General features: G+C 36.1%; 1 protein-coding gene across 6 annotated transcripts in view; it reads right to left on the bottom strand.

The window, feature by feature from the left end:
* CYP2R1 (cytochrome P450 family 2 subfamily R member 1) overlaps positions 1-25,373 on the bottom strand; it is an 84,935-nt gene extending 59,562 nt beyond the window's left edge. For 3 of the 6 annotated variants that reach the window (XM_079104243.1, XM_079104244.1, XM_079104245.1), the window contains exons 1-5: positions 25,115-25,373; positions 18,558-18,699; positions 13,833-14,465; positions 12,826-13,155; positions 11,672-11,792 (exon numbers count right to left, since the gene is read on the bottom strand). In XM_079104243.1, the coding sequence (XP_078960369.1) occupies positions 11,672-11,792; positions 12,826-13,155; positions 13,833-14,465; positions 18,558-18,699; positions 25,115-25,327 (1,439 nt within the window). In that variant the 5' untranslated portion in view covers positions 25,328-25,373. Of the gene's footprint in view, positions 1-10,989; positions 11,793-11,940; positions 12,090-12,191; positions 12,288-12,825; positions 13,156-13,832; positions 14,466-18,557; positions 18,700-25,114 lie in introns of those variants that run through there. The other 3 variants (XR_013757767.1, XM_079104246.1, XM_079104242.1) reach the window with 3 other exon arrangements.
* Positions 25,374-26,760: the final 1,387 nt, after the last annotated feature.

Here is a 26,760-nt window from a genome sequence, read left to right as displayed (position 1 = left end):
TATCTTTCATGAAAACTGACGCTATATTTCTTTCTTAAACTTTAACCAAATCTAAAAAAAAGTTAACTTGAACATGATTGTTTGTATGTAGTAAGAGAAAAAAAGGATATATATAGAGGCCAGGAGAAGAAAAACCATCCTGATGTTGAAGCCAAAAAAATTTAGGGTGGTTAGAACATGGAATGCAAAAAGAGGGATTGGTTAATGAAAAGGGATGGTGGTTAATGAAGGCCCTTGTAAAGCATGTCATGCCATAAACTTAATTCTTAAGGAAATGAGAAACAGTTTTAATCTAGAAGAGTAACATGATTATATTTATATTTTATGAGGATCATTTAGATAGCATCTAATTTTGAATTGTTAACCAAAAATTATGGGAGGTCATTGTTTTGGGCTGAGCTCCTGCCCTAGACCCCATCAGACCAGACCAAGTCAAAATGGAGTCATTCATGCTAAAAGCAACATTATCAGACTGAAACTTTCAAACTTTTAGGAAACAGATCCCCAAGAGATCAGATTTTCCTAAAAACAGGAGATTCCAGTCTATCCAAAATAGCTCAATGCAATAAGTCTTCTCTGCTTTAACCCTTAAAAAAAAAAATAAAGGCAACCTCATGTTAACCCATAAGTTCTTTTTCTATTACTCTTTTTTTGTTCCCACTTTACAAATCCACTATTCTGCCATTGATTGGTGGGAGCTATCTTTCTATTTTGTAGAATGGAAGCTGCCTTGAGTTATGAACCCTAAATAAAAGCCTGTGACACCTATAATCAAATTTGTCATAATTTTATCTTTTGGCAGTTCTAATTTTGTCTTTTGATAGAATGAAAGAGCAAGAATTAGGCATAGAGAGATCCTGTGGTCTTGGCTGGGATAGGTTGTACAGGTTGACAACAGGGAAGTGAATGGATTTGAGGTTAATATAGAATCAATTACCCTGGTGATTAATTGGATATGGCAGTAAAAAAGAGGTGATGACTCTTGGATTTCTGATCTGGACAACTGTCAATGTAAGTTATTGAGATACAGGGTTTATCAGAGAAAGTAGATTTGTGATATGATAGAGGGTGAGGAGATGAATTCAGATTGGAGCAAGATGAGACTGAGGGGCTTGAGACATTCAGGTTATTTCAGTATAGGTGTGGAGCTTGGAAGAAAGACGTGGGCTAGAAATATGGATTTGAGTGTGAACAAACACCTGATAATGAAAACTACAGGATGGAGTCAGATTATACATAATTCTTGGCAAAGTGACAAGAAAAGGTGGCCTAGTTTAGAACTGTGGGAAACACTAACCTTTAACAACAAGAGGAGAAGGAGCCTTAAGAAAAAGTGGCTGTGGAGGTAAAAAGAAAAGAGCATATGTTAGAAGCCAAGGTAAAGTGTCTTACAATAAGGCAGCATGATAAGGAATGTTAATGCTGCCTGAAGGATGGAATAATAAGAAATCTCAAAATGTTTGTTTATTTTAGCAACAAAGATGTCACTAGTTGCAAGAGGAGTTCAGTGGAATAATGAGACAAAAGTCAGATTACTTTAGGTTAAAAAGTGGGAGACTCAACAAATTAGGCTGCTGGTGCTAAGAAGGATGAAATAATGTACTTACCACAACAGAACTGGTTTCATTGTTAGACATAAGAGAAATCTCCAAGGGTTTTGAAGTTTGGTTTTATTTCATTTTAGAATAGAAACCAGAGCAGGATCCCTAAGTGTTAAACTATGCCATCTAATTTCAGTCCCTAAGCTGACATTTGAATTTAAACTTTGGTATAATCACAAGGTGAAGGAGTAGAATTTGGAAATTCTTAATTAAGATAGGGACCTTGAGGCATCCAGAGTAACCACAATAGTATGTATTTCTTGAAAACTCTTTAAGTGATATGCTGCTGCTGGTGGTCCACGAACTACACTTCACTAGAAAGATTCTAAAGCATATACTTCATGAGGAAGCAAAATAAGCCCAGAGGAAAGAGTGAGATGAAAGAAGGTTAAGTAAATAAATTAGGAAACAAGTAGCTAAATCTAACCAATCATGTATATGAACTAAAATCAGTTATTATTTGTGGAACTTTAAAAAAAGAACACAAAAATCTTGGATAATAAGAGAGGTAAATCAATAAAGTATATTTTAGGAAGGAAATTAAGATATTAGACTTTGTTAAATTATGTATGTCACTAAAATTTCAAGGAGAACCATTAAAAGTATAAAAAGATTATAGCTTCTTAACAAGTAGAGGGGAAAAGAGAACAATATATTAATAAAGATGCAATAGATGAAAAAAAGAATCATACAATAATAGGAGAAATAGAATAAAATAAAAAAAGGAAGACATTTTAAAATATCTGCACAATAAATGTAAATAGACTGTATTTGCCAATCAAAAAAAATCCATCTGCATTTTAAAATATACATTTACACATTACTTACAATGTATTAGGCATTGTTCTTAATGATTTACTATCTGTATATATTAATTTGTATTTCATCACAATCCTATAAGGTAGGTATGGCATTATTTCTTTTTTGCAGAGGAGGAAAATGAAGAACAGTAACTTCCCTATAGAGCCACAGCTAATAATTGGATCAAACAGGTGAATCTTAAACTCACATTGGGTAGTCTGGCTTGAGTCCGTGCTTTTTACTGTTATGCCACATTGTTTCACAAACATATTTCAGCAGTATGCTATTAACAGTAGACATATTTAAAACATGAAAATAAGAAGTTGAAGGAAAACAGTGGGGGGTGGGGAAGATACAAAGCCCAAGTTCCTAAAGAATAAACTTAAGCCAAAACGGACATTTAAGATGAAAAGCATTATATAAGGGATGGAGAGTCACTACACAATGTTTAAGTTTCTATATAAAAGGAACGAAATGATAAGCATTATCTAACAAAGTAGCTTAAAAGATGCACAAATCAAGAGTTCATGGAATTACACAGAAATAAATTGGCAAATTCATACTGAGTGAGAAGTTTAAGAGACCCAAAATTTAAAAAAAAGATATAAATAAGAGGCTATCTTTTCACCATTATATGTTTTTGGCACCTTTGTCTAGTATGAGATAACTGTATTTATGTAGTTTGTCTCTGTGTCCTCTATTCTATTCTGTACCATTGGTCTACCTGTCTATTTTGGTGCCAGTACCAGGCCGTTTTTGTTACTATTGCTCTGTAGTATAACTGAAGGTCCACTATTGTGATACTTCTTGCTTTGCTCTTCCTGCTCAGGATTGCTTTAGCTATTCTGGGTCTCTTATTCTTCCAGATGAATTTCATGATTGCTTTCTCTATTTCTATGAGGTACATCCTTGGGATTTTAATTGGAATTGCATTAAATTTGTATAGCATTTTTGGTAGTATGGCCCTTTTGACAATATTAATTCTGCCTATCCAAGAACATAGGAGCTCTTTCCATCTTCTAAGGTTTTCTTTAATTTCTTTCTTTAGTGTTGTTCTGTAGTTCTCACTGTAAAGGTCTTTCACCTCTTTTGTTAGATTTATTCCCAAGTATTTTTTTTTTTTTTTTTGAGGATAATTTCTCTTTCAGAGGGTTCATCACTTACTGGAAATCTATATGCAGCAAAATGAAACTAAACCCCTATCTCTCACCCTGCACAAAAGTCAACTCAAAATGGACCAAGGAACTAGGAATTAGATTAGAGACCCTGAACCTAATAGAAGAAAAAGTAGGTCCAAATTTTCATCATGTTGGATTACTACCAGACTTCATTAACATAACTACAAAAGCACAAGAAATAAAAGCAGGAATCAATAAGTGGGATAGATTTAAACTAAAAAGTTTTTTCTCAGCAAAGGAAACAATGTGAAGAGAGAGCCTACAGAGTGGGAGAAAATCTTTGTCACAGCACTTCAGATAAAGTACTGATCTCCAGAATTTATAAAGAACTCAAAAAACTTTATACCAAGAATACAAATAACCCAATCAATAAATGGGCTAAGGAAATGAGCAGACACCTCACAGAAGAAGATCTACAAGCAATCAATAAATATATGAGAAAATGTTCAACATCTCTAGTAATGAGAAATGCAAATCAAAACTACCCTAAGATTCCATCTCACCCCAATTAGAATGTCTTATCAAGAATACAAGCAACAATAGGTGTTGGCAAGGATGTGGGGAAAAAGGTACACTCATACATTGCTGGTGGGGTTGCAAATTGGTGCAGCCACTCTGGAAAGCAGTATGGAGATTCCTCAGAAAACTCAGAATGGAGCCACCATTTGACCCTGCTATCCCACTCCTTGGTCCATACCCAAAGGACTTAAAATCAGCATAGTACAGTGATGCAGCTACATCAATGTTTATAGCAGCTAAATTCACAATAGCTAGATTGTAGAACCAACCTAGATGTCCTTCAACAGATGAATGGATAAAGTGCGATATATATATGCAATGGAATATTATTCAGTCATAAGAATAATAAAAGTATGGCATTTGCAGGTAAGTGGATGGAGTTAGAGAATATCATGCTAAGTGTAATAAATCAATCCCAAAAAACCAAAGGCTGAATGATTTCTCTGATAAGTGGATGATGATACATAACAGGGTGGGGAAGATAAGGGAAGAATGGAAGGATGGATTTTGTAGAGGGAAATGAGGGGTGGGGAGGGTGTGGGGGGAAGGAAAGATAACAGAATGAAACAAACATCATTACCCTATGTACACGTATGATTATGCAAATGGTATGACTCTGCTTCATGTACAACCAGAGAAAAAATAGTTGTACCCCATTTGTGTACAGTGAATCAAAATTTTAAAAAGTGAAAAAAAAATCTAAATAAGCAGCACAGTTAGTTCTGACATAGAACCTAAAATGTGAGAATTAGAGAATATTTTTTTTTCCTAAATATCCAAAGAACATTTTCAAGAGTTGACTATAAAGGCAAGTCTTAATCTCAAAGACTATCATACAAAACATGTTCTTTGACAAGGCAATTAGAAATAGGCAATAATAATTTTGAAAAATAAGTATGCTTGATAGGTTGAAGAAATCTCCTAAATAAGGATCAAAAAAGAAATAATGAGAATTTAAACATAAGAAATGAATGATAATTAAAACACCCATACTACCTTCAGAAATTTATGAGATACAATGAATACGGTATGGTACTTGAGACTTATGGCATTAAATATTTATATTAAAAGAAAGACTAATAATTTAATTAGCTAAGTGTCCAGCTTAAGAAGTTAGAGTCAGACATTAGAACAAAATTCAGATAAAGAATACAAACTAAATAATTCTTAGATCAGTTCATGAAATAGAAAACAAAGGTATAGTAAAGAAGTTTAACAATCCTAAGAGTCAAAACAGACAAAACTGGTGCAATTAAGGGAGAAAAGCTCAAATACTGATATGAAGAATGAAAAAGGCCTAAATTAGAAAATAATATTTTGAACTGTTTTATGTCAACAAATTTGAAAACTTAGATAAAAATGAAAAACTTCTTGTAAAAATAAAAAGAAATATCATGATGAAAATAATATTTTAAAGTTTTTTTTCAAAATGGAGTCAGGAGGCCATTAAGAAGCAGGACTTAGGCATAACTCCAGCTATTGTCTACCAATGTGAACTTTGGTTATCATCTGATCACAGGCATCTGGAATAATTAACATTATGCCCACAGACTCAAGATACATATTCAAGAGGTTTTCAGACTCTGTTTTATGGATATTTTAAATTAATACATACATAGTTTTCTTCATCTTCTATTGGTCACATGCAGTACCTGTTGTTTCCCCACAAGACCATTTTTTACTGCCTTATAATAAATTAACACTCTTTGTTCAACATAAGCTCTCACCTTCTCTGCTGCCTTTGGACCACTGATTCAGAGCTACCTAAATTTATACCTACCAAAGTACAATTCTTAAGATCCCAAATAAAGTCCTTTTACTTCTGTAGTTTCTGAGTTTGGACTGATCAACATCCTAGAGAAACAAAATTTACTAAAATTCTCCCAAAATAATCAGAAATCCCAAATAAACATGTAACCAATAAAAAATTCCAACAGTATTTAAAATCTATTGCCCACCCTAACACACACACACACGCACACACACACACCCCACCCGGTAAGATGATTTTATTAGCAAATTCTACAGTGTAGGAACTGAGTATTCTAAATTAAAACAAACTATTCCAGATTATTTACAGAGAAAAAAAAAAAAAACATTAACTGAACCCTTCTACAAGCTGTTACTTTGATATCAAACCTAAGAACATAAGAAGGGAAAAATTATAAACCAATTTTACTCATTAACTCAGTTGCAGAATTTATAAATAATACACTTGCAAACTGGATTTATTCCAGGAATGTAAAGGTTACCATTAGAATGGATTGATGTGATTATCATATTAACCAATTAGAGGCGAAAAAGAAGACTATCTCAATAGTTTCAAAAAATTACTTGACAAATGTCATCTTTCATCATTTAAGAGAGAATAAAGAAATGAAAGAAGGAAAGAAGGAAAAAGGGAGGGAGGAAGGAAAAGAGAGAAACCTGGAATAGAAGGGAACTTAAATTTTTGGGTATGAATAAAATATCCTACAGCAAATGTCTCACTTAATGATGAAATGATAGAATCATTCCTTAAAGAGGAATGTATACTACCATCAATTTTCATCAGCACTGTGCTGGAAATTCTAATCAGAGTAGTCAAAAAAAAGAGCCCAAACAAGTGGAAATGAAACAATACTGTCATTTAGATGATGTGATTGTCTAATATGAAAATTCCAGTGATTTTAGGGAAAAGTTATTTAAAATTTTAGAATTATTAGGAAGTTTAGCACTATTGTCATATACTTTCAGTATTCAAATTTCAACTGTATTTTTATAGAACAGCATCAAATTCAGCTGTTACCAATTTTAGTTTGGAAGTGGTCCCTCAAGTTCATGGTCCCAGAACTCCATCTTGAAGAGGATTCTTATACAATCCAAATTCCCTATAGGGGGTTCTTTTCTGTTTTAAGGAAAGCTTTTAAAGAGGGTATTCACAATCAATTTAATCAGAAAGACAGTAAAGTGGGTATCTGGTTTCTAGAGTTTTGTCTAGGTCTCTGGTTTCCACATTACCAACCTCAGTGAAGACACACAAGATCCAAAAAGATAGGAATAATCAATCTACCAGTAAGAAGAAATTTAAGAAAAAATATTACTTCCTTGCAATTAAATTCCAATAACCACTTTCAGTAAAGGATAAATGAAGTGGAGCCAGTTTAATAAGACCTCTAAGAATAAAAGTCCTAGGAGGTGTTGTCAGGTTAAAAAAAGAAAAAGACAAAGGAAACCTTAAATTGCATTCCTTAAAATCTGCATCCACTCCATTCTGAAACAGTCAGATGATATGTTTTAAAAGGAACATTGGTAAATTAAAAGATTCAGAAAAGGGTGGTAAGAACTAAACTGCATGAAAAACCTAGGATATTTAGCTTGCAGAAGCAAATAATCATAGAGGAACCTGAATGAAAGCTATCTTTAAATATTTAAAGTGACGGCCACTTACAGAACCAGGCATAAATTAATGAAGTGGAAATGGTGGGATACATATATATCTTGTAAAAAACCGTAACTCATCTCCAGTTGTTCAAAATGCCAGTCCAAATTGATGTGATTTCCATGTTTTCTCAAGAAAAGTTGAAAATACTGGACACATTGGCTTTCGCCTATATTGTCAGCTACTTGGGAGGCTGAGGCAGGAGGATCAAAAATTCAAGGCCAGCCTGGGCAACTTAAGGAGACCCTGCCTCAAAATAAAAAACAAAAAGAGCTGCAGGTGTAGCTCAGTGGTGGAGTGCCCTGGATTCAATATCTAGTACCAGAAAAACCAACAAGAACACCTGAAAATTCACAATTTTACAAAATATCTCCTGATTTTAAATTAACTAATTTTATACTTAAAACTTTTATTAATCATTACTCTGTATAATACTTAGAATAGTTAAAAAATTATTCAGTTTTTTTCAGTATAGAGGGCCATCTGCTTTGGGAGGTAATTTATAAATGGAATATTTACATATAAAAATGAGTATAATAATGAGTAAACTTTCAAATATTTGTGTGAAATATCCTCATATAAAAAAACCACACAAAAATATACACACCAAATCAAAATGTTATAGAGCAAACAGCACTGTAAAGCAAATATTGCTGACTCCCTAGAAGCCCTTCCAGTGTCCCTTCCCAATCAAAATTCCCTCCTTCCACACTAACATAACCACTAACCTGACTTTTGTGTCTCTAAATGTCTTTCAGCTTCTGCAGTGAAGGTTACTAGGGTCACACATAATATTCTAGGTTCAGTATCTTGACAATATAATGTGTTTATCTTCCAACATGCCACTGTCCTTACGTGAAGCTAGCAATCATCTCATCTCTTCAATTTTTCTATTTATTCTGCATGGCATTCCCTGGCATCTGGAATCTCTGGCTTGATGTCATTCATCAGTTTTTGAAAATTCTCAACCTTCTGTCTCAGTCTTTCTCTTCTCTCTGGCTCTTCAAGTATGCAAATGTCAGACCTTGCATCTACTATGTCCTATATAATTTTGACGAATTATATTTTTCCTGGAAGATTATCCATTTCACTCGGGTCTTCAGATTTCTTTGCATTGAGTAGTATCAATCAGTTTCTTACAATTATTGAAATTGTTTTGTGAAATTGTTTTATTATTCCTTGTTTTTTTTTGTATTTTGAGTAGTTCTGCTGTCTTCCCCTTTTCCTTGATTAATCAAGTTAGCTAATGGTTTGTCTCATTCAAGAGTCAGCAACGCTTTTTTTTTGTAAAGGGACAGATAGTAAATATTTTAAGCTTTGCAAATCAATTACATTATATAAGTATTTAGTGAGAGAAATTTCTCTACAAAAATTTTGATATTCAAAATATAATAACAGTATATTTTTTCAAAACCTTTAACCTATGTTTTAAGTATCTGTTTTACATGACATAATGAAGCACTGAATTTATTTTGGATTCTAATATGAACAACTTTTTAAAGGTGTGAAAAGTCCATGTACATTTATTCATGTTACTATACAGACCTCAATTCTTCATATTACTTGGCCTTTTCTTTAAAAATTCATTTTAGTTCTCCTGATATCTAGAAATGTTTTCAGCTTTGTGTCAGTGGTAATCTTTATGTTTATACATCTTTGGATCCTGCCTTTTTTTTCCTATGTCTGCTTTCTTTTGAACAATAAAAAATTGTTACAATGTAATTCCAAAACACAGGTATTTTTTATTATGGATCACTGAATAATTCATATTAATTTATATGTTTACAAAAGTTCCATATTTTTACTGGAGTTAATTGGCTCCATATGATCAAAAGGTGACAGTAAATGAAAAATCTTATAAATTGTAAAGCAGAATACAAATTATTGGGTGTAAAAAGAATATGGGATGAAAATAGCGTATTTATCTCCAGTAAGCTAGAGGAATCACTTCTCCTGTTTGAATATGTAATTAACGGAATGTAACTGTGGCTCTTCTACCTTTTAACAATTTATGAATCTGTATCTTTTATGATTTTTGCAAGGTTCCCATTACCCTGATTAAGGAAAAATGCAAACATTTCCTTAGGCACAGTAAAAGGAAAAAAAAAAAAAAGAAAAAAATAGCATTCTATATAGGTTTACAGAGTCCTAATCATAGAAGCAGTAGTGGCAGCATTCAAAAGCAAAATATGACATCCTCAATTTTTATTAAATCTACCTTAGTTCACAATTTTCTTTGCTCAGTGTGACTGCCAGGCCGCTAGCAACCCCAAACTATAGAGTCTGACTTAGGCTTTTATAGGAGATATGATAGGAAGGAGGAGGTCCAAGGCTGGGATCTGCTGCATCAAAGAAAGAATGAGGATGAAGTAGCTTCTTGAATAATACATCTATAAGACTCAGAAAGACAGGATGGAAAGTAGGTGGTCAGAAAGTAGGGGAAGTAGATATTATGGTGTAATTGATCTTCTGACTTAGTTCCCTTCTCTTCATAATTACCCTCATTTTTGTTTAGACAACCATACCATCCTCTCAGTAGCACATTCACTTTGGGGGAAGCCAAATTTATCACTAGTTCTGATAGTTAGGTACATATTCAGAACCAAATGAACTATAATCCCACTCACAAGACATAGTTCTAAGTTAATATATGGGTACATGACTCAGTAAAGACCTCTGAGACCCAAAGAACAGTTTTGGGGGAGTATCTGAAAAACTCCCCTGCTCTCCCAGAAACAATTCAAGCTTGCTTTCTCTACCTGGAGGTGAGCAAAGCACCTGTACTCCCATAAGCCAGCCTTAAGATAAAGCTGATATCATATGGAAGGCAAAACTAAGGGCTGGGAAGAAAAAAGAATCTTTGATTATACTATGGAGCATCTAGGTCAACCCAAAACTCTGTACATCATTTTTAAACTTCTTTTTATTATTGAAGCAAATTTGCACAGGATTTCTTTCCCTTGCAACTAGAAACATGTTAATATATATCAGATACAAAGACTACTGATTTCTAAATAGAAAATTGAAAATATTTAAGAGATAAGGCAAAACTAAGATTAAATCCAAATTCTCAAGGCAAGTCATTGCTATGTGCACTTACTCTGTGGTAGCAACTGTTCATAAACCAACTTATAAGAGCATGAACCCTTAATGTACAACTTTAGAAAAAATGATAATATAAAATAGCTATAAATGAGTAAAGATACATTCCAGTTCAGGGTAGGCTTCATTTACCTTTTGTCCTGGCATGATTATTAATAGCACTTCATCACTCTCAAGTGTCCCAATTTACATGATTACCCTGTCTCTAAAGCATGTTTCTGGATTTGAACATTACCATCATTAGAAAAAGAACACTAGCCCTGGAAATGCCTAAAGACCTCTAAAATAGAGAATGATTTAATCTTTAAGCCCTGTAACTGGTTTTAGAAAGTCGTGTCAGAGAAAACATGCCTACAAAAAATCAATATCCATGTATCTTTTTTATTCTAAATACATTATTTACTGAATTTCAGCTGTAAGGACAGATGTTCAGGGATTACAGAGACCTTCACAAATAGGAAGAATGACAGTTCTTATGAAGACACAGCAAGGAGCAAGATTTGAAAAACTGGCAGGCTCTACATTAAATCTATATTTCTTCAATCATCTGCCACCATATCTAAATGCCTCTGTAGTTCCAATTCATTTATTTGGGTTTTAATTCTATGTTCTATTAAACTGGACTAGAACCTGGTCAAAAAGGAATTGGCATTTGGAAGCCAAGCTCTGAAGGAAAGGAGTCACATGGAGTCAAGAAAGGATGACAGAAAACTTACACCAAACGAGGATATTCATGTCCCTTAGCATTTTATGCAACACCTATCATTCGAACCTTTGTGCTTTTCAACAGAGAATTCAACTTTAGAAGTCATAGAAACTTAAAAATATATCATTGTTAATACTTGCTTTTGCTCTAGTGCTATTTTTAATTACAAATTTGTGTTCATTTGACTTTATGATACTGTGACTTGTCCAAACACCACACTGATTAGATTAAATAAGGTTCAGAAGTAAGGAAACATACATTCTTATTCCCCAAAACATTTATGAACTTTTAGCGCCTTTTGGCACAGATAAGGTAGGGCTGAGGCTGCAATGTCATGCCTAACCTGGGCTTCAGATCTGGAACTACTTCATGTGGAAAATGCAAATGAAACCGCTGGAGCAATGTTGTAAAAAACAAGAACATTTCCATCCGAGCCAGCTGTTCTCCAAGACAGTGTCTTCTTCCTAAACAGAAAAAGCAGACATATGTTTCTGTTTGTTTTGTGTGTGTGAATGTATGGTATTGGGATTTAAATCAGGACTCTTTTAACTCTACCACTGAGTTACATCCACACCCCATTTTAAAAATTTTTATTTTGAGACAGGGTCTCACCAAGTTTCTGAGGGTGGCCTCAAACTTGTGATCCTCATGTCTCAGCCTCCTGAGTTGCTGGGATTATAGGCATGTGCCACCATACCTGACTGTTAAAAATTTGCATTTATCAAAATTTATGTCAAATATTTGGATGACATTAAGGAAATCTGGAATATAAAGAAAGTTAGAGGAAGTTTGCTTACTAAATGATTCTCTTAAATCCCAAAGAATAGAAATTAGTAGTTCAGCACACAAAAACATTCCTTTACCTCCTTTTGTTAGATCACGAACTTTTGGAAGACTTCAGTCTCATCTCCAACTTCCCTTGCACACTGCAACAGAGCCTAAGATATGCTCTGAAAGATCTAATTTAAGATAAGACATTTTGTTCTATAGATCCAAGAAAAGTCTGTTTTACTTCAACTGACTAAATGTGTGTTTTTTTCAATAATGAGAAAGAGTTTCTAGTTTATCTTAATGAGTCTGTGATCTGTGTCCTCTTTCACAGCAAAAGCAGTATTTCCTAGTTGGAGATGAAGCACAATAAACTGGAGGGCAAAAGGCTAGATTCTAGTTTTACTTCAAGTTGCCATGTCTTTCTTCTCTCAGAGTCTATTTCTGAAGCTACTTGTTACTGACTTCTGGTTCTACAAGTTTCATTACAAGTCACAAAATCACAAGCAAAAAAATTCCAGAAGAATTCAGAGGTTCTTAATAGTTTAATTCTAGTTAATAAGTCATAGCTTACTTTGAGTAGAAATAGGTATTAATACCTCTAATCAAACAATTCTCTACTGAAAGAATAATGTTTTCAGAGTTAGAATATTTAATTTTAGAGCAGGATGTTTCAGATTAAATGCTATATACATGATGAGTCATTGTTATATTTTAAGGTTCTCTTACCTAGGGAGAAAGGAATCAAAGCTTCCCTTTTGACAAAACATCCACGGCTGTCCAGAAATCGCTCAGGATGGAACACTCCTGGGTCTTTCCAGTACTTTTCATCAAAGTGTACAGAATAAAGATTTGTAATTACTGTTGTACCTTTAGGAATGGAATAACCACGTACAACTGCATCTTCAGAGGTTGCATGGAATATCCCTAATGGAACTACATTACAGAGTCTTAAAACTTCATGCAAAACTGCTTCAGTATAAGGCATTTTGCACTTGTCATCCCAAGAAGGTTTCCTATTGGGGCCCATAATTAAATCAATCTCTTTCCAAACTTGTCCTGTCAGAGAAAAAGTGTTCAAGTTATTATATAATTCTTAGAATTATATCTAAAATAATCTCTGTTAATTCAACAGGATACAGGTAGACCCAGGTTTCTCATTTCTCATTATTTGGGAGTTCTTTTGAAATACATGCCCTATATCTTGTAACAGTATACCACCACAATGTGTGTAGTGTTATATGTCTGTACTTCCAGCTACTCAGGTGGCCAAGGTACAAAGATCCCAAGTTTGAGGCCAGTCTGGACAAATTAGTGAGACCCTGTGCTCAGTGGTAAAGCACCCCCAGGTTCAATTCCCTGTACTGTGGTAAAAAATAAGAAAAATTAAATAAACCTGGAATTGAAATAATATCACTTTCGTAAGGAATTTTCCTGACTAAAACATAAAACCTGAATGAGAAAAACCAGAGTCCAGGTCCCAGCTCTGCCACTTCCAGACACTCAGACTTTGTCCTCATTTATAAATTAGGCACAATAAGAGCAATAAGAGCTATTTCAGAGTTGCTTTTTTTTTTTTAAACTTGACTTGAAATACTAGAATTGAAAATTCTCCATTATTATGAAATATCCTCATCTTGGCTAGCATAGCAGAAGTTCCTAAAAATGCTGTGTACATGGTTAAAGACTTTAAAACATGTATGATCCCTACTTGAGATCATCCAAAGAATCCTCACCTTGAATGTTGGGATAAAGGGCCATGAGAAGAATTGCCCAGCGTAATACATTGGTTGTTGTTTCAGTTCCAGCAATGATGAGTTCACCCACTGAAAAAATTAGGTTTTCTTTAGAGAAAGTAGATAATGGATCATTTTTACTTTGATCCATCTCATCTAAATAAGAATCAACAAAATGCTGAGGTAACTGAGGCTTTCTGTTGATGGAAGCTTTTTCAATAAGTCTGGAGAGGAAATCATAGACCACAGTTGCATTTCTAAATAGCTGTTGATGTTTTCCACAAGGTAAGATGCCAATCCATGGAAAGGCATTATATAGGAAAACTGAGGCACTGGCAGCTAGCTCCACATTTTCGCTGAATAACTCAATCATGTGCTGAAAATCAGTGTCTTCATAAGTGAATCGTTCTCCAAAAAGGATCAGATTAGTTATGTTCGAAACAGCATTTGTTATTAACTGCTTAAAGTCAAAAGGTTGACCTTTGTATGTCTCAATAACATCAATGAAAAATTGGGTTTCTTCTAAGATTTTGGATTCAAAAGACTTTTGGCCATATCCAAAATAGCGAAAGCTGTTTACAGCTAATCTTCTGTGATCAACCCATCCTCGGCCATATCTGGCATTGAGTAAGCCTGAAAAAAAAGTATCAAAAATATTGTAATATTCCTACTTCTCTGTAACAGTAAAAATCCTATTGAATAAAAAGAAATTTTAAAAATTGAAGAAATTTTAAAAATGGAAAGTTGTTTTCCCCCAAATTATCTTTCTATGTAACTGGTTGGTTGGGTCCTATTCTCTGCTACTCATTAGTCATAGGATATTATAAAGATAAAACTTCTCACTGGGCCCAATGGCACACACCTGTAATCCCAGTGACATGGGAGACTGAAGCAGAAGGATCACAAGTTCAAGGCCAGCCCTAACAACTTAGGACCTAAGCAATTTAGTGAGATTGTCTCAAAATAAATCTTTTTTTTAAATGGGCGATGATGTAGCTCAGTGATAAAGCACCCCTGGATTCAACCTATAGTACCAACCAACCAACAAACAAAAACTTCTCTATTCCTTATCTGGGCAGAAAAGAAACATAATTCTTTTGCCAGAAGAAACTGGTCAGTGTAATTCGACTTTGGTGAAGTAGGCCCAGGTAACTTTATCATTCAACTTTTACAATAAGCCTAATTCACAAAAGACAAATACTGCATATTCTATGGGTGAAAATATGTCTTGAATGAAAGAAACACCTGAAAATCATCCTTCTAGGATTAGAAATTTTCTGCTCATGAATTTTAGAGTAAAAATTTCCTTCTTTATGTTAAAGTCATATGGTAACCCACAAGGTAAGTATGGCAAAGTCAAGTGCAGCCCAAAAGGACAAATTTAAAAAATAAAGAAAGAGCAAACATGAAGCTCAGATTTTTCTAAATAGTTATTCTTAGGCAACCAGTATGGAAAATTTCCTTTTTAAATGAACTATCAAGGGGAAAAAGCCCAGAATCTTCAGTGTATGTATTATATAACATGTACTTTAACATCTCAGTGATTCAGGGAGGTTAAGACAAGAGGATCACAAGCTTGAGGTTGCCTCTTCAACTTACTGAGAACCTGCCTCAAAATAAAAAATAGTAATAACAAAAGGACAAGAGTTTTAGCTCAGTGGTAAGGCACTCCTGGGCTCAATCCCCAGTACAAAAAAATAAAGCTAAAAACCAAGTATTTTACTAGCAATTCCATTATTTACAGGGACATAGGTGTTCCTTCGATGAACACAACAGTTTTGTGTTCTCTTGTATACATGAGGTATAGACAAAATTTACAATTAAACAACTTTTACACAATTTTTAAATGTGAGCTTATTAAAAATTTAATCATCCAGGCAGAGTAGTAAATCCCTATGAACCCAGAAACTCAGGAGGTTGAGGCAAGAGGATTATAAATTTGATGTCTGACTGGACAACTTAGCAAGATTCTGATTCAAAATAAAAAAATAAAAAGGGCTGGGGGTGTGGCTCAGTAGCTAAGTGCCCCTTAGTTCAATCCTCAGTGCCAAATAAATAAATAATAATAAATAAATAGGTCTGGGGATATAGCTTGGTGGTAGAGTGCTCCTGAATTCAATCCCTATTACCATCAAATTTTTTTTCTTTTAAATATGTATTCATCTACCTACACACACACACACACACACACATTATATACATATATTTAATATATAATATATAATAAATATATAATATATATTGATACCAGGGATTGAATCCACGGGTGCTCAAACATAAGCCACATCCCCACCCCTTTTTATTTATTTATTCACTTTTTTTTTTTTTTTTTTTTTTTTTTTTTTTGAGGCAGGGTCTCACTAAGTTGCTTAGGGTCTTGCTAAATTGCTGAGGCTGGCTTTGAACTTGCAATCCTCCTGACTCAGCCTCCCAAGCTGCTGGGATTACAGGCATGTGCCACCACTCCTGGCTCTTTTAACCGTACTTAAGGGGATATTTAGTATAGCAATCTTGTTTTCATAGTTCATTGTTCTCCACATTTCCATGTGACTATTCAGGAAACAAATATTCATTCAACATGTATTAATGGAACATGTATGTTCCAGGTGGTGTTCTAACATATCAGGGATTTATGGGCGAACAAAAGAGACAAAGATCCCTATTATGGAACTACCAGTAGGAAACAGACAACAGGTAAATTATATAGTAAGCAAAGAGAAACAGGGTAGTCAGCAAGAGCCTCAACTGGAAGGTGATACTTGAGTACAGACTAGAGGAGATGATGACACTAACACTAGGATGACAGTGACCCTTAGAGAAACGTGTGCATATATGACACACGTACAAGAAGGGAGAGAAGAGCACTGTTCATGGCAACCCTATGCTGGCCAAGCTGTGGGCCTGGGCATCCTGCTGAGCCCACCCAAAGGGCGACTTCTTCCCATTCCCACAGTGGGTTAATAGTGGCCATGATTTTCCAATTCCAAGGTCTGTGCACACACACCTTAAAATGACATATATCATTATCTACTTATTTTTTCTCTTACTGTTTTTGAAAACCTTAATTTGAAAACTCGTTTCATCTTTATGATAAAAACAGTTTAAACTACAAAATTATAACTTTGAAAAATATATATTTTGTCTTATATATTACTCTGATCACATCAGCTTTCATTTTCATAATTTCTTTAAAGGTTTTCTATTATTATTGTAGTTTATTCTTTGGCCTACTTGTTTTTTGTAAGAATATTTAAGAGGCTAGAGATGTGCTTTTTATTTATTTATTGCTTTCAAGTGAATCTGGTCTTTAAAATTTGTGCTTTCTTTGCTTTAGTTGATTTGTTTTGTGATTAGTATAAAATTTTAACTTATTGTTTTCTTTTCAATCAATGCCTTTTAGGCTATCAAAAGTGAGAGACTGTTAAATTTTCTTTTGAAAGTAAGTGTGGAGCTGGGAATATATAGCTTGGTGGTAGAGCACTTGCTTAGCATGTGCAAAGACCTGGATTCGATTCCCAATATCTCTGTCTCTGTCTGTCTTTCTCTGTGTCTCTGTCTCTGTCTCTGTCTCTGTCTCTCTCTCTCTCTCACACACACACACACACACACACACACACACACACACACAAAGTGTGAAGCTGTTTCAATATGGTTTAGATATGAGGTGTTCCCCCAAAAGCTCATGTGTGAGATAATGCAAGAAGATTCAGAGGTGAAATGATTAGATGATGGGAGTTATAATTAATCAGTGAATTAACTCCCTCATAGGAATTAATTGGGTGGTAAATGGAGGCAAACAGGGTGTAGCTGGAGGAGATAGGTCACTGGGGTGTGCTTTGGATTTATATTTTGTTCCTGGTGAGTGGAGATCTCTTTCTGCTTCCTGATTGCCATGTCCCAGGCTGCTTTCCTCTACCATGCACTTTCGATATGAAGTTCTGCCTCACCTTGGGCCCAGAGAAATGTAGTTGGTCATTTATGAACTGAGACCTCTGAAACAGTGAGTACCAAATAAACTTTTCCTCCTCTAAAATTGTTCTTGTTATGTCTTTTGGTCACCACAATGAAAAAGCTGACTACAACACCATTTTTGTACAAATTCTTATACTACCAAAACCATTGTATGTGATTTCAACATTCTATAGTTTAGGTTTTATTCTTATGGATTTTTGTCAACTTCCAGCCTTTTTCCCTTGTTGAACATGGAATCATCCAACACTGTTCAACCCTAAGCTATGCAAACCAGTTCTTTACTTAAACCCCACTACTCTCCATTTACATAGAATAATGATTAGTAGTTTAGAAAGGCTGATTCAAGTTTTGTAAGCTTAAAAACAAAATGATAGTAAAAATGTCACCAAGTACAAGACTGGCATCAAAGAACACTTCTGATTCAATGTGTGTATTCTTAATTGTTTCCTGAAACCTGCAGATGTTATTAAGTGCTAATTCTTTAAAATAACATTTATAATATTTAATAGAACTAGATTACAATAAAATTAGCATTCAGTAGTCTAAAATATTAGGTAATGCAAATACTAAGGTCTTCAAATACTAAGTTCTGTAAGTAAGTATATAAATGCTTTCCTGTTAATCAGTACAAGGATCCCAACTGTATGCTGTAACATACAACTGTATGCTGTAATTGTAACTAAAATTGCTTAAAATAAGGAATATAATTTAAAATAATTTAGTAGACCACTAAATAGTTGAAAATAAACATACCTCCCATTTTTGTCATCTTCATGAATAAAGGAAGACATGGTCTGTCTGCAAAAATTTCACTCTGATGAACAAGGCATTCCTTTACTACATCATAGCCATTTAGAACCACTGTTGATATGCCTCCAAGATCTAAACTGAAAATCTTTTGAGAAGAAAAACATTTAAATAGCAGAATATATAGAGAAATATAACCATGGAAATCCATATGTACTAAGCCCAGCTCTCTCAGTATTTGTTACTTCCCTAAAAATCTAAGCACTCATTACTCAACTGACAATATTGAGACAGTGTGATTCATTACACCATCCAGTGCCTGGGAACCATAATCTTATACCAATATAATGGAAAGAGTACTGGATTCAGGCCTGGGTTCTAATTTGAGGTTTGCCATTAAATATATATAAGACCCAATACAGAACACTTAACTTCTGTGAACTTCAGTGTGATCACAGAAAATGTATTTGATTTAATTTTTTTTTCTTTTAGGATTTATTCCACCTCAAATTATTTAATATTACCTCAATATTATTTAATATTCAGGAATCTCTTTTCATTTCCAATATGAATAAATCAGCAGCACCATCTTCCCCTTTAGACCTTTAACCACAGGTAAGGGAGGAGGTTATCAATGATCTGAGAGACAACTTGGAAGTATAAACATATTGCAGCATGCTTATTTGTATTCAGTTCTTTGTATTTCATGAAGTTAACCAAGAAGGCCCTAAAGGAACCTTACCTTGGAGGAAAGACCTTTACCGCAGAACAGGTGGCTGTGTTTTAGATAAAAGGAAGGCAAAAGAGATCTTGCTGGAACTATCTATCATATGTCTCACCTCAGGCTCACTCACAATGTCACAACTCCTGCAGTCTACTATAACTACCCCAATATAAGGGCCTAGTCTAGTGAGAAACAATGCTGCTTTATCAGTGGGATGTGAAAACACCCTGAAAGGCTTATCCTCTCAGGTGTTGCCTGAGAGCTTCTTGCAGACAAAATACTAAGAAAACCTTATCTCCGTGTAAGAGGCAGAGCAGATTTAGCTTCAGAAGAAAACACTAGGTTTAGCAGAAAACAAAAGTTCTGCAGAAGCATTACATCAGTAAAAGTGACAAACATGACCAAAGTGAAAGAGAATCAACTCCAACAAAGCAATAGGGCCTCTAGAGTCTTTGGCATGAGGGTGGGCATGAACTGAGCAATAGGGACATTGAACCTTGGGGAAAGAGCATGAACTGCTGGCCATAAGTAGTGGTATTAGGAAAACAAGTGAATGGTAATTATTCACAAAGTGAATGGCTACCAGCTAAACAAAGAGGGAACACTTCAGTTCCCAAAGCAGTAATGTAGTGCTGTTAAAGGAAAGTCTTTTCCCAGAAATATAATTTTAACAGAAATAATAAAAGAACTACATTAAATAATAGGTCCTGGTGCAAGAAAAAGAAAAAAAGAAAAAAACAAAAAACACTAATTGATGATTTCATAGGGATGAGCCAAAAACCCCTGGCACTGAAAGCTGTATTGGTATGAAGGTAAAACAGAGAGGAGACATATTTCAAGATAAAGCTTCAGGCTGTGACACTAGGGATTATAAAAATCAAAGAGGACCCACTGCTTGAGAAAATTGTTATACAATCCACCTTTATTCAAGAATTTGAGATATTCTTCTATTGCAGGGAAGAACTGGAGGAGTTTTTATTAAACTTGTGTATATTCAATTTGTGGAAACATATCCTCAAACTGCTTTGATCTATGGAACAGTCCAAAATTAGGATTACGCATTCCTTGATTTATTCAGTAGTTTTTAGTACTTATTGTGGGCTAATTAAAATGCTGACAGAGATGTAAACAGCAATACATGGAGTGTTTGCCTTGTCTTCTAGAAGTCACTCTATGATCTTCAAGTCACTTCTCTTCCCCAAACCAGTTCTACCCAGAATTTTTTACTCTCAGTTAAAAACCACTTCATCTATCCTTCAGGTTATTCAGGTTCAAAACCTTGCAATTACCAATGCTGATACATTTTCTCCTAAACACCATATCCAACTACTCAGAAATCATGTTGCTCCTACTTTCAAAAAATAAACAGAATCTGACAATGTCTTATTACCTCTGCTATAGTTTGAACTTCCTTAAATGTCCCATAAGGGCCTCTGAATTAAAGGTTCAGTCCTGTTTTGTGTTACTGGGAGGTGTAGACACTTTAAGGGCTAGGACCTCATGGGAGGCTTTAGGTCATTGGGATGCCCTTAAAGGGGATATTAAGCCCCCAGTCCCTCCTCTTCCTCTCTCATTTTTGATTCCTGGCTGCCACGAGGTGAGCATCTTTATCTGCCACATTCTCCTACTGTAGTGTACTGTCTCACCAAAGGCCCAAAAGCAATAGGATAAATTGACCATGGACCGAAACTTCCAAAACCATAAGCCACAGTAAATCCTTCCTCTTTTAAAGGTGATTATCTCAGGTATTTTGTGACAGTATAATCTATTCTAACACTTTAGTCTAAGCCGCCTTCATGTCTCCCTTATGCTATCAGAGCAGCCTCCTTTCTGGCCCCTTTAATTTCATTCGTGTCTCTTTATACATAATTCTCAACATGGCATATTTCAGCTTTGTAGCCTTTGTATTTATTCTTCTCTTGGTTCAGAATGTTCTTTCCCTAGATATTCTTATAGCTTGCTCCTTCATTTCCTTTTAAGTCTTTGTTCAGATGCTGTCTTTGCAGTGAGGTCTGCTCTGACTAGCCAATTTAAAATTTGACCCTTTAGCATTTTCCAGTTTCTAATTTACCTTAATGTATACCCCAAACTCTTTAAATATATTTTATAATTGATTTGTTGTGTGTGACCCCACTAGATTATAAGATGCATAAGGGTGGGGATCTCTGATTTGTTCACTGCTATATCTCCAGCACCTAAGATAGTAAATAATATAGGACGGCAATTGGTAAGTTGCATTAATGAATTGTGGTAGAGACATTTATGCATATCATTACAACATCACAGGCTAACAAACACGTGTACCAAGTACAGTTGATGAAAACTACAAAGTGAATGACACACTTCTTTATTTTCCCCCAATACTGCGGTTAAACCCCAGGCCCAAGACACTGTAACATTGAGTTATATCCATGGTCCTTTTTGTTTTATTTTTTGAGATAGGATCTTGCTAAGTTACCCAGGCTGGCCTTGAACTTGCAATCGACCTCAGGTCTTGGCTTCCAAATTGCTGGGGTTACAAGTGTGTGCCATGGTGTGTGGCACACTTTTCAGTCTACCTTCAGTTTCTTTTCTCATCTGGAATGCTTCCCTTGATTGCCATACTGTTCAAACTATACCAAGTCTTAAGAACCTGCCTCCACACAGTGCCTTTTTTTTTTTTTTTTTTTTTTTTTTTTTTTTTTTTGGTGTACTCTCTTTTTCTCTCTGCTTTGAACCACCACAATACATGCTTGGAAGCTCCCATGGCCCTTATTTAATACTACCTTAAACCATAAACATTCAAATTCTTGTCTGCTTTCTGCCTGCTAAATTACGAACTCCTTTGAAGCAGTGATTTCATCTTTTTGTTATTTTTGAATACTTCACAGAATCTCATTCAGTGCCTTGCATAAAGTTAATGTTTGCTGTAAAAATAAAAAGTTTTCAATTATTCTTAAGTGCACTAACTTGAAAAGAATCTGACAAAGCCACTTGCTTACTAAAATCTAGATTAAGACTAAAGTCACTGCAAAAATTTAAATATTCAGTGACTCTCTAAAGAAATGGTAATACTTTGTGTAGTAAATTTCTAGTTAAGATTTTCTTTAAAAATGAATGTAAAAGTCCTGAGACCAGCTATCTTCTTTTCAAGAATTATGAACAAGAATTAAATTCACAGTCTGCACAAAACGTAGGTATTATTTTAAGTGACTGTCATAAGCAATTTTAAAGCCCAGGTTTTTTCTGTAAACACACATCTCAAATTAAAAAGACAGTGGAAAAATAAGATTCTATTTCCAAATAAGTGCTATAAACTACTTTCCATAAATAATCCTGAAGTAAAAGAGATAATAGTTTCCTTCTACCTCCAAAAAGGGTATAGTATTTAAACAACTTATACTAACTTTACTACTTTCTGAGAATGGAGAAATATCTCCAACATAAAGGGAGATCTTTGGGGGTATTCCACAACCAAAACAAAGTTCAAAAGCTGCTGTAGTTTAAAGAGTTAATGTCTAGTGGCTATTTAAGGCAATCAGGCAAATAGTGTCTACTCTTCATTGCACATATCCTCATTTTTGTTTCTTTCTGTTTTTCTTCTGCCCCTTTTGCTGTTATTAGCACAGTTTAGCCCTATTTGATTTGTGGTAGAGTATTCTTTCTAGAGAACCATAATGTCAAACAATGGTCCAAATAAAACTAGTTACTCGTGCCAAATTCTTATCCATTGAATTAGATCTGTCTAAACCCAGGATAACAGTCTTCCAAGATGTTTATAATTTAATTCATAACCTATTATAACAGGAGTCAACTCACCCTGTCCCACAGGAGTATTTATATTAAATACAAAGTTTCTTTCAGTTCAAATATTTATACATGAAAAACCTAATTCTCTATTCTGTGAGAAACTATTTCAAATAACTGGTTTAAAAATACTTTTAAATTTGTAGGCCTAATAAATCTGTTCTTTGTGTAGTAACCAAGTGTTATGATTTAGATGTGATGTGTCCCCCCAAAAGCTCATGAGTGAGACAATTTTAGAAAGTTTAGAGGTGAAATGACTTGGTTATGAGGATATTAACCTAATCAGTGGGTGGTAACTGTAAGCAGGTAGGGTATGGCTTGAGAAGGTGGGTAACTGGTGATGTGCCTTTGGGTATTTATTTTGTCCCTGGTCTACAGTTTCCCTCTGCTTCCTGGTGCCAAGTCCTGAGCTGCTTTCCTCCACTACACCCACCATGATGTTCTGCCTAACCTCTGGGGAAGCAATGGAGCTGGCTATGAACTGAGGCCTTGGAAACACTGAACCCCAGATAAACTTTTCTTCCTCTAACATTGTTCTTATCAGGTCTTTTGGCTACACAATGGAAAAGTTGACTAAAACACGAAGACCATATATAATAACCAACAACATTTGAGTAACACTTTATTGGTTTTGGCTATCATTATTGCAGTTACCCATATCAGAAAAATTTAGGCTTCAGAGAAGTAAAGGTGAAGTTTCAACTGGGAGAAGAGGACTCAATCTCAAGTCTTATGTTTTCACATCTTATGGTATCTCAAGAGATATTATGTTTTGTTCAGATACCAAAGAGATCAAACTTTAAATTAAAATCATGAAAATAAACTCAATTCCTGGAGAACCAATCAGAAGGTGGAAAACAGATTCTGAGAATCACATGTATTGTCTATACCTAAGTCCAGCTTCCCTTTTGCACTGTAAAACATAGTGAGCTGTAGACAACTAGAATTAATTCTTCTAAAGATTACTGTAAGCACAAACCTGCAACACAATTAAGTAGATATATACAATAAGGACTTAAAGATTATCCTGAAATATAATTGCCAAACGGCCCTATGCTTTTTCCTTCAAAGCACTTAACTCAGTTTGTGGTGGATGATTAGATCAATTTTCTCCCTCTTAGTAGACTGTAACTCCTCAAAATATGTCCCAGTATTCCTGCTTCATCTTTTTATTTCCAGCACCAGGCAAGATCACAGCTTGTGGTTACATATAAATGACTGTAAGTAATTAAAAACGAAACAGGCAAATTTTGACCAGGGGTCTGGAAACTTCTGCTTCCTTCTGAAGGATAATCTTCTAAATACAAGCATGAGTTCTAGCATTTTCTCCTTCCAGTCACTTAGCATTCCCGTGTCATAATTCTCTTGTGAATAATGGGGGAAGCCACAAGCACCTCACCGGGTAGGAAGTTTCAAATGAGAACGAGTTGACGGTGACACTGGCACATAAGTACATGTTAGGATGTTCCTGGCTAGTGTGGCTCCCGCTGTGCTGTAGGGCCCTCGCAGCGGGTTTTAGTCATTCATTCATCCGTACTTTCAAACCATGTACCAGAGCACACTTCTGGGCCAGGGTCGTTCAACTACGTTTTTTTAATCTGCAGAGCAAACGCTTAGACTAATCATTTGTCAATTTCGAACATCGAAGAACCGTCCACTAATCATTAATTCTGTCCTAGAACTCAAGAAGCCTCGAATTTTGAACAGGCCGAGAGTTGCAACCTAAAGCAAGCGCACGGGGCCGAGCGGGCTCCGACGCCCCGGGTCCTGTCACCCGCTGACGCTGCGGCTGGGCCCGCGGACCCCACGGCGCAGGCGCAGGAGCACGGGCGCGCGCGCCCAGGGCTGCGGGAAAGTCGCGCTGCGATACCCCGCGGAGAGCGGGCAGGGGGCCGAGGCGCTTGGTAGAGGACAACTCCCTTCCCGGCCTGCGAACCGGGTTACCCTCAAAGGGCGGCCGGCACACCGAGAAAGATTCCCCAGGGAGGAAAGCCCGCGCCGGCCCGAGGACAGGACAGCTGCCCTCCCTGCCCGCGGCCCGTCGGGGTTGTACCTCGCCGTACACCTGGCTCTGCTTTCTCATGTAGACGTGGGGAAGCTCGGCTGAGGCGGCCAGGGAGCAGATGTTGCCGATAAACGGCAGCCCCCGTGGCCCTGGGGGGAAGCCCACTGGCCGCCTCTGCTTCAGCAACTGGCGGACCCCCAGCGCGAAGAGCACCAGGAATAGCGCAGCGCCGACGGCCGCAGCCCCCAGAGGCTCCCACATCGGTTCTGCCGGGGCTGGGAACCCCGCCGCCGCGCTGCGACCCAGGCGCTCCTGCCAGCCCCGCCGCACTCCCATTGGCCGGGCACCCTGAGGTCCCGCCCTAGCTCCATGACCATTGGCTCGCTGAGTGTAGGGCGCTTGGGCCCCTGGGGTCAGTACCTCGGTTCCTTTTCCCGCTCAGTGTGCGGGTTGCAACCCTCCGAAGCTGGCTTGGCTCTAGGTGAGCACCAACCTAGCGGGCACCGAGCCCGGGGGCCGATTTTCAGAGTATTGTCACCAGGACATTGACTACGGGTCAGGGCAGTTTCACTCACTCGGTTAGCCGATCCTGTCTCCTAGGAGGCCAGCCTTTTTTAGGGTGTCTTTTTAGGTATCAAGGCTGTGTATTAAAAGACTAGGAAGAGTGCAGAGTTATCAACGATGCAGTCTTTAACCTGAAAATTTTCAGATTTTCCTTAGAGTTCACCCATTGATATAAAAAGAAAATAGTTTTACTCTTTTCTCCTACTTCACTCATCCGTTTTTTTTTTTCCGGTTACATAGTCTTTCTGTGTATGATCCTTTAAGAATTGTGATGAGTCAGCCCTGTTTACGTGATTAACTCAGGTTATCTCTTTGGTCTTTCCAAACTAGTTACTTATTGGTAGTCAGAGGTCTCTCTTGTCTGCAGTTGCTCAGGGATTGTACTTATGACTCAAATTTTCCATTTCTACTACTTAGAATTAAGCAATTGTTTCATATTGTTATATTCCTGTTTTTAATTGGGCAATTCCTTGAAACAGGACTTGCTGGGCTTGGGACTTCTTCTAACACTGCCCTGTAATCATGATTTAAATTTGGGTAAAGGCTTTATGTCCTCATTATCTTAAGTTCCCTCCCAACAAATATTTATTGAATGACTACTTTGTGTTGGTGTCCTAAGCAATGGAGACCCAAAGGAGAATAGAAACAACAAAATCCCTACAGGGTATTTTCACAGGATAGGTTCCCACATAATATCCACCTACTGCCTGTTACAAATGCTTGATATAGTCTCTTTAAAGATTTCAGCAAACATCTTGGAAATCAGTTTAAGGATGTGTTAGAGGCACAGAGATTTATTTACAAAAGCAAGAAATCCCCAGCAACTGAGGAGAGTGAGACAGGAGGATCACAAGTCAAAGTAAATCTCAGCAATTTAGTGAGGCCCTAAACAACTTACTGAGACCTTATCGCAGAGAGAGAAAAAAAAAAAAAAAAAAGAAAGAAAGAAGATGCAAGAAATACACATTCAAGGAAGAATGCAGGTCATCTCGAGAGATGCTTTGGATCCTTGGGTTCTTCTTTAAAAGGAAATTTGGTGAAGGGTGGCTATGGGAAGGTAGGTGGAGATGACATCAGTCTGGTGATCACAAAACAGTTTATGGTGGTCTGGTGGTTCTCAAGATCCTTAA

Source organism: Sciurus vulgaris (genome assembly GCF_902686455.1).
Source record: "Sciurus vulgaris genome assembly, chromosome: 11".
NCBI lineage: Eukaryota > Metazoa > Chordata > Mammalia > Rodentia > Sciuridae > Sciurus > Sciurus vulgaris.
This window is presented reverse-complemented; position numbering and strand designations above follow the sequence as displayed.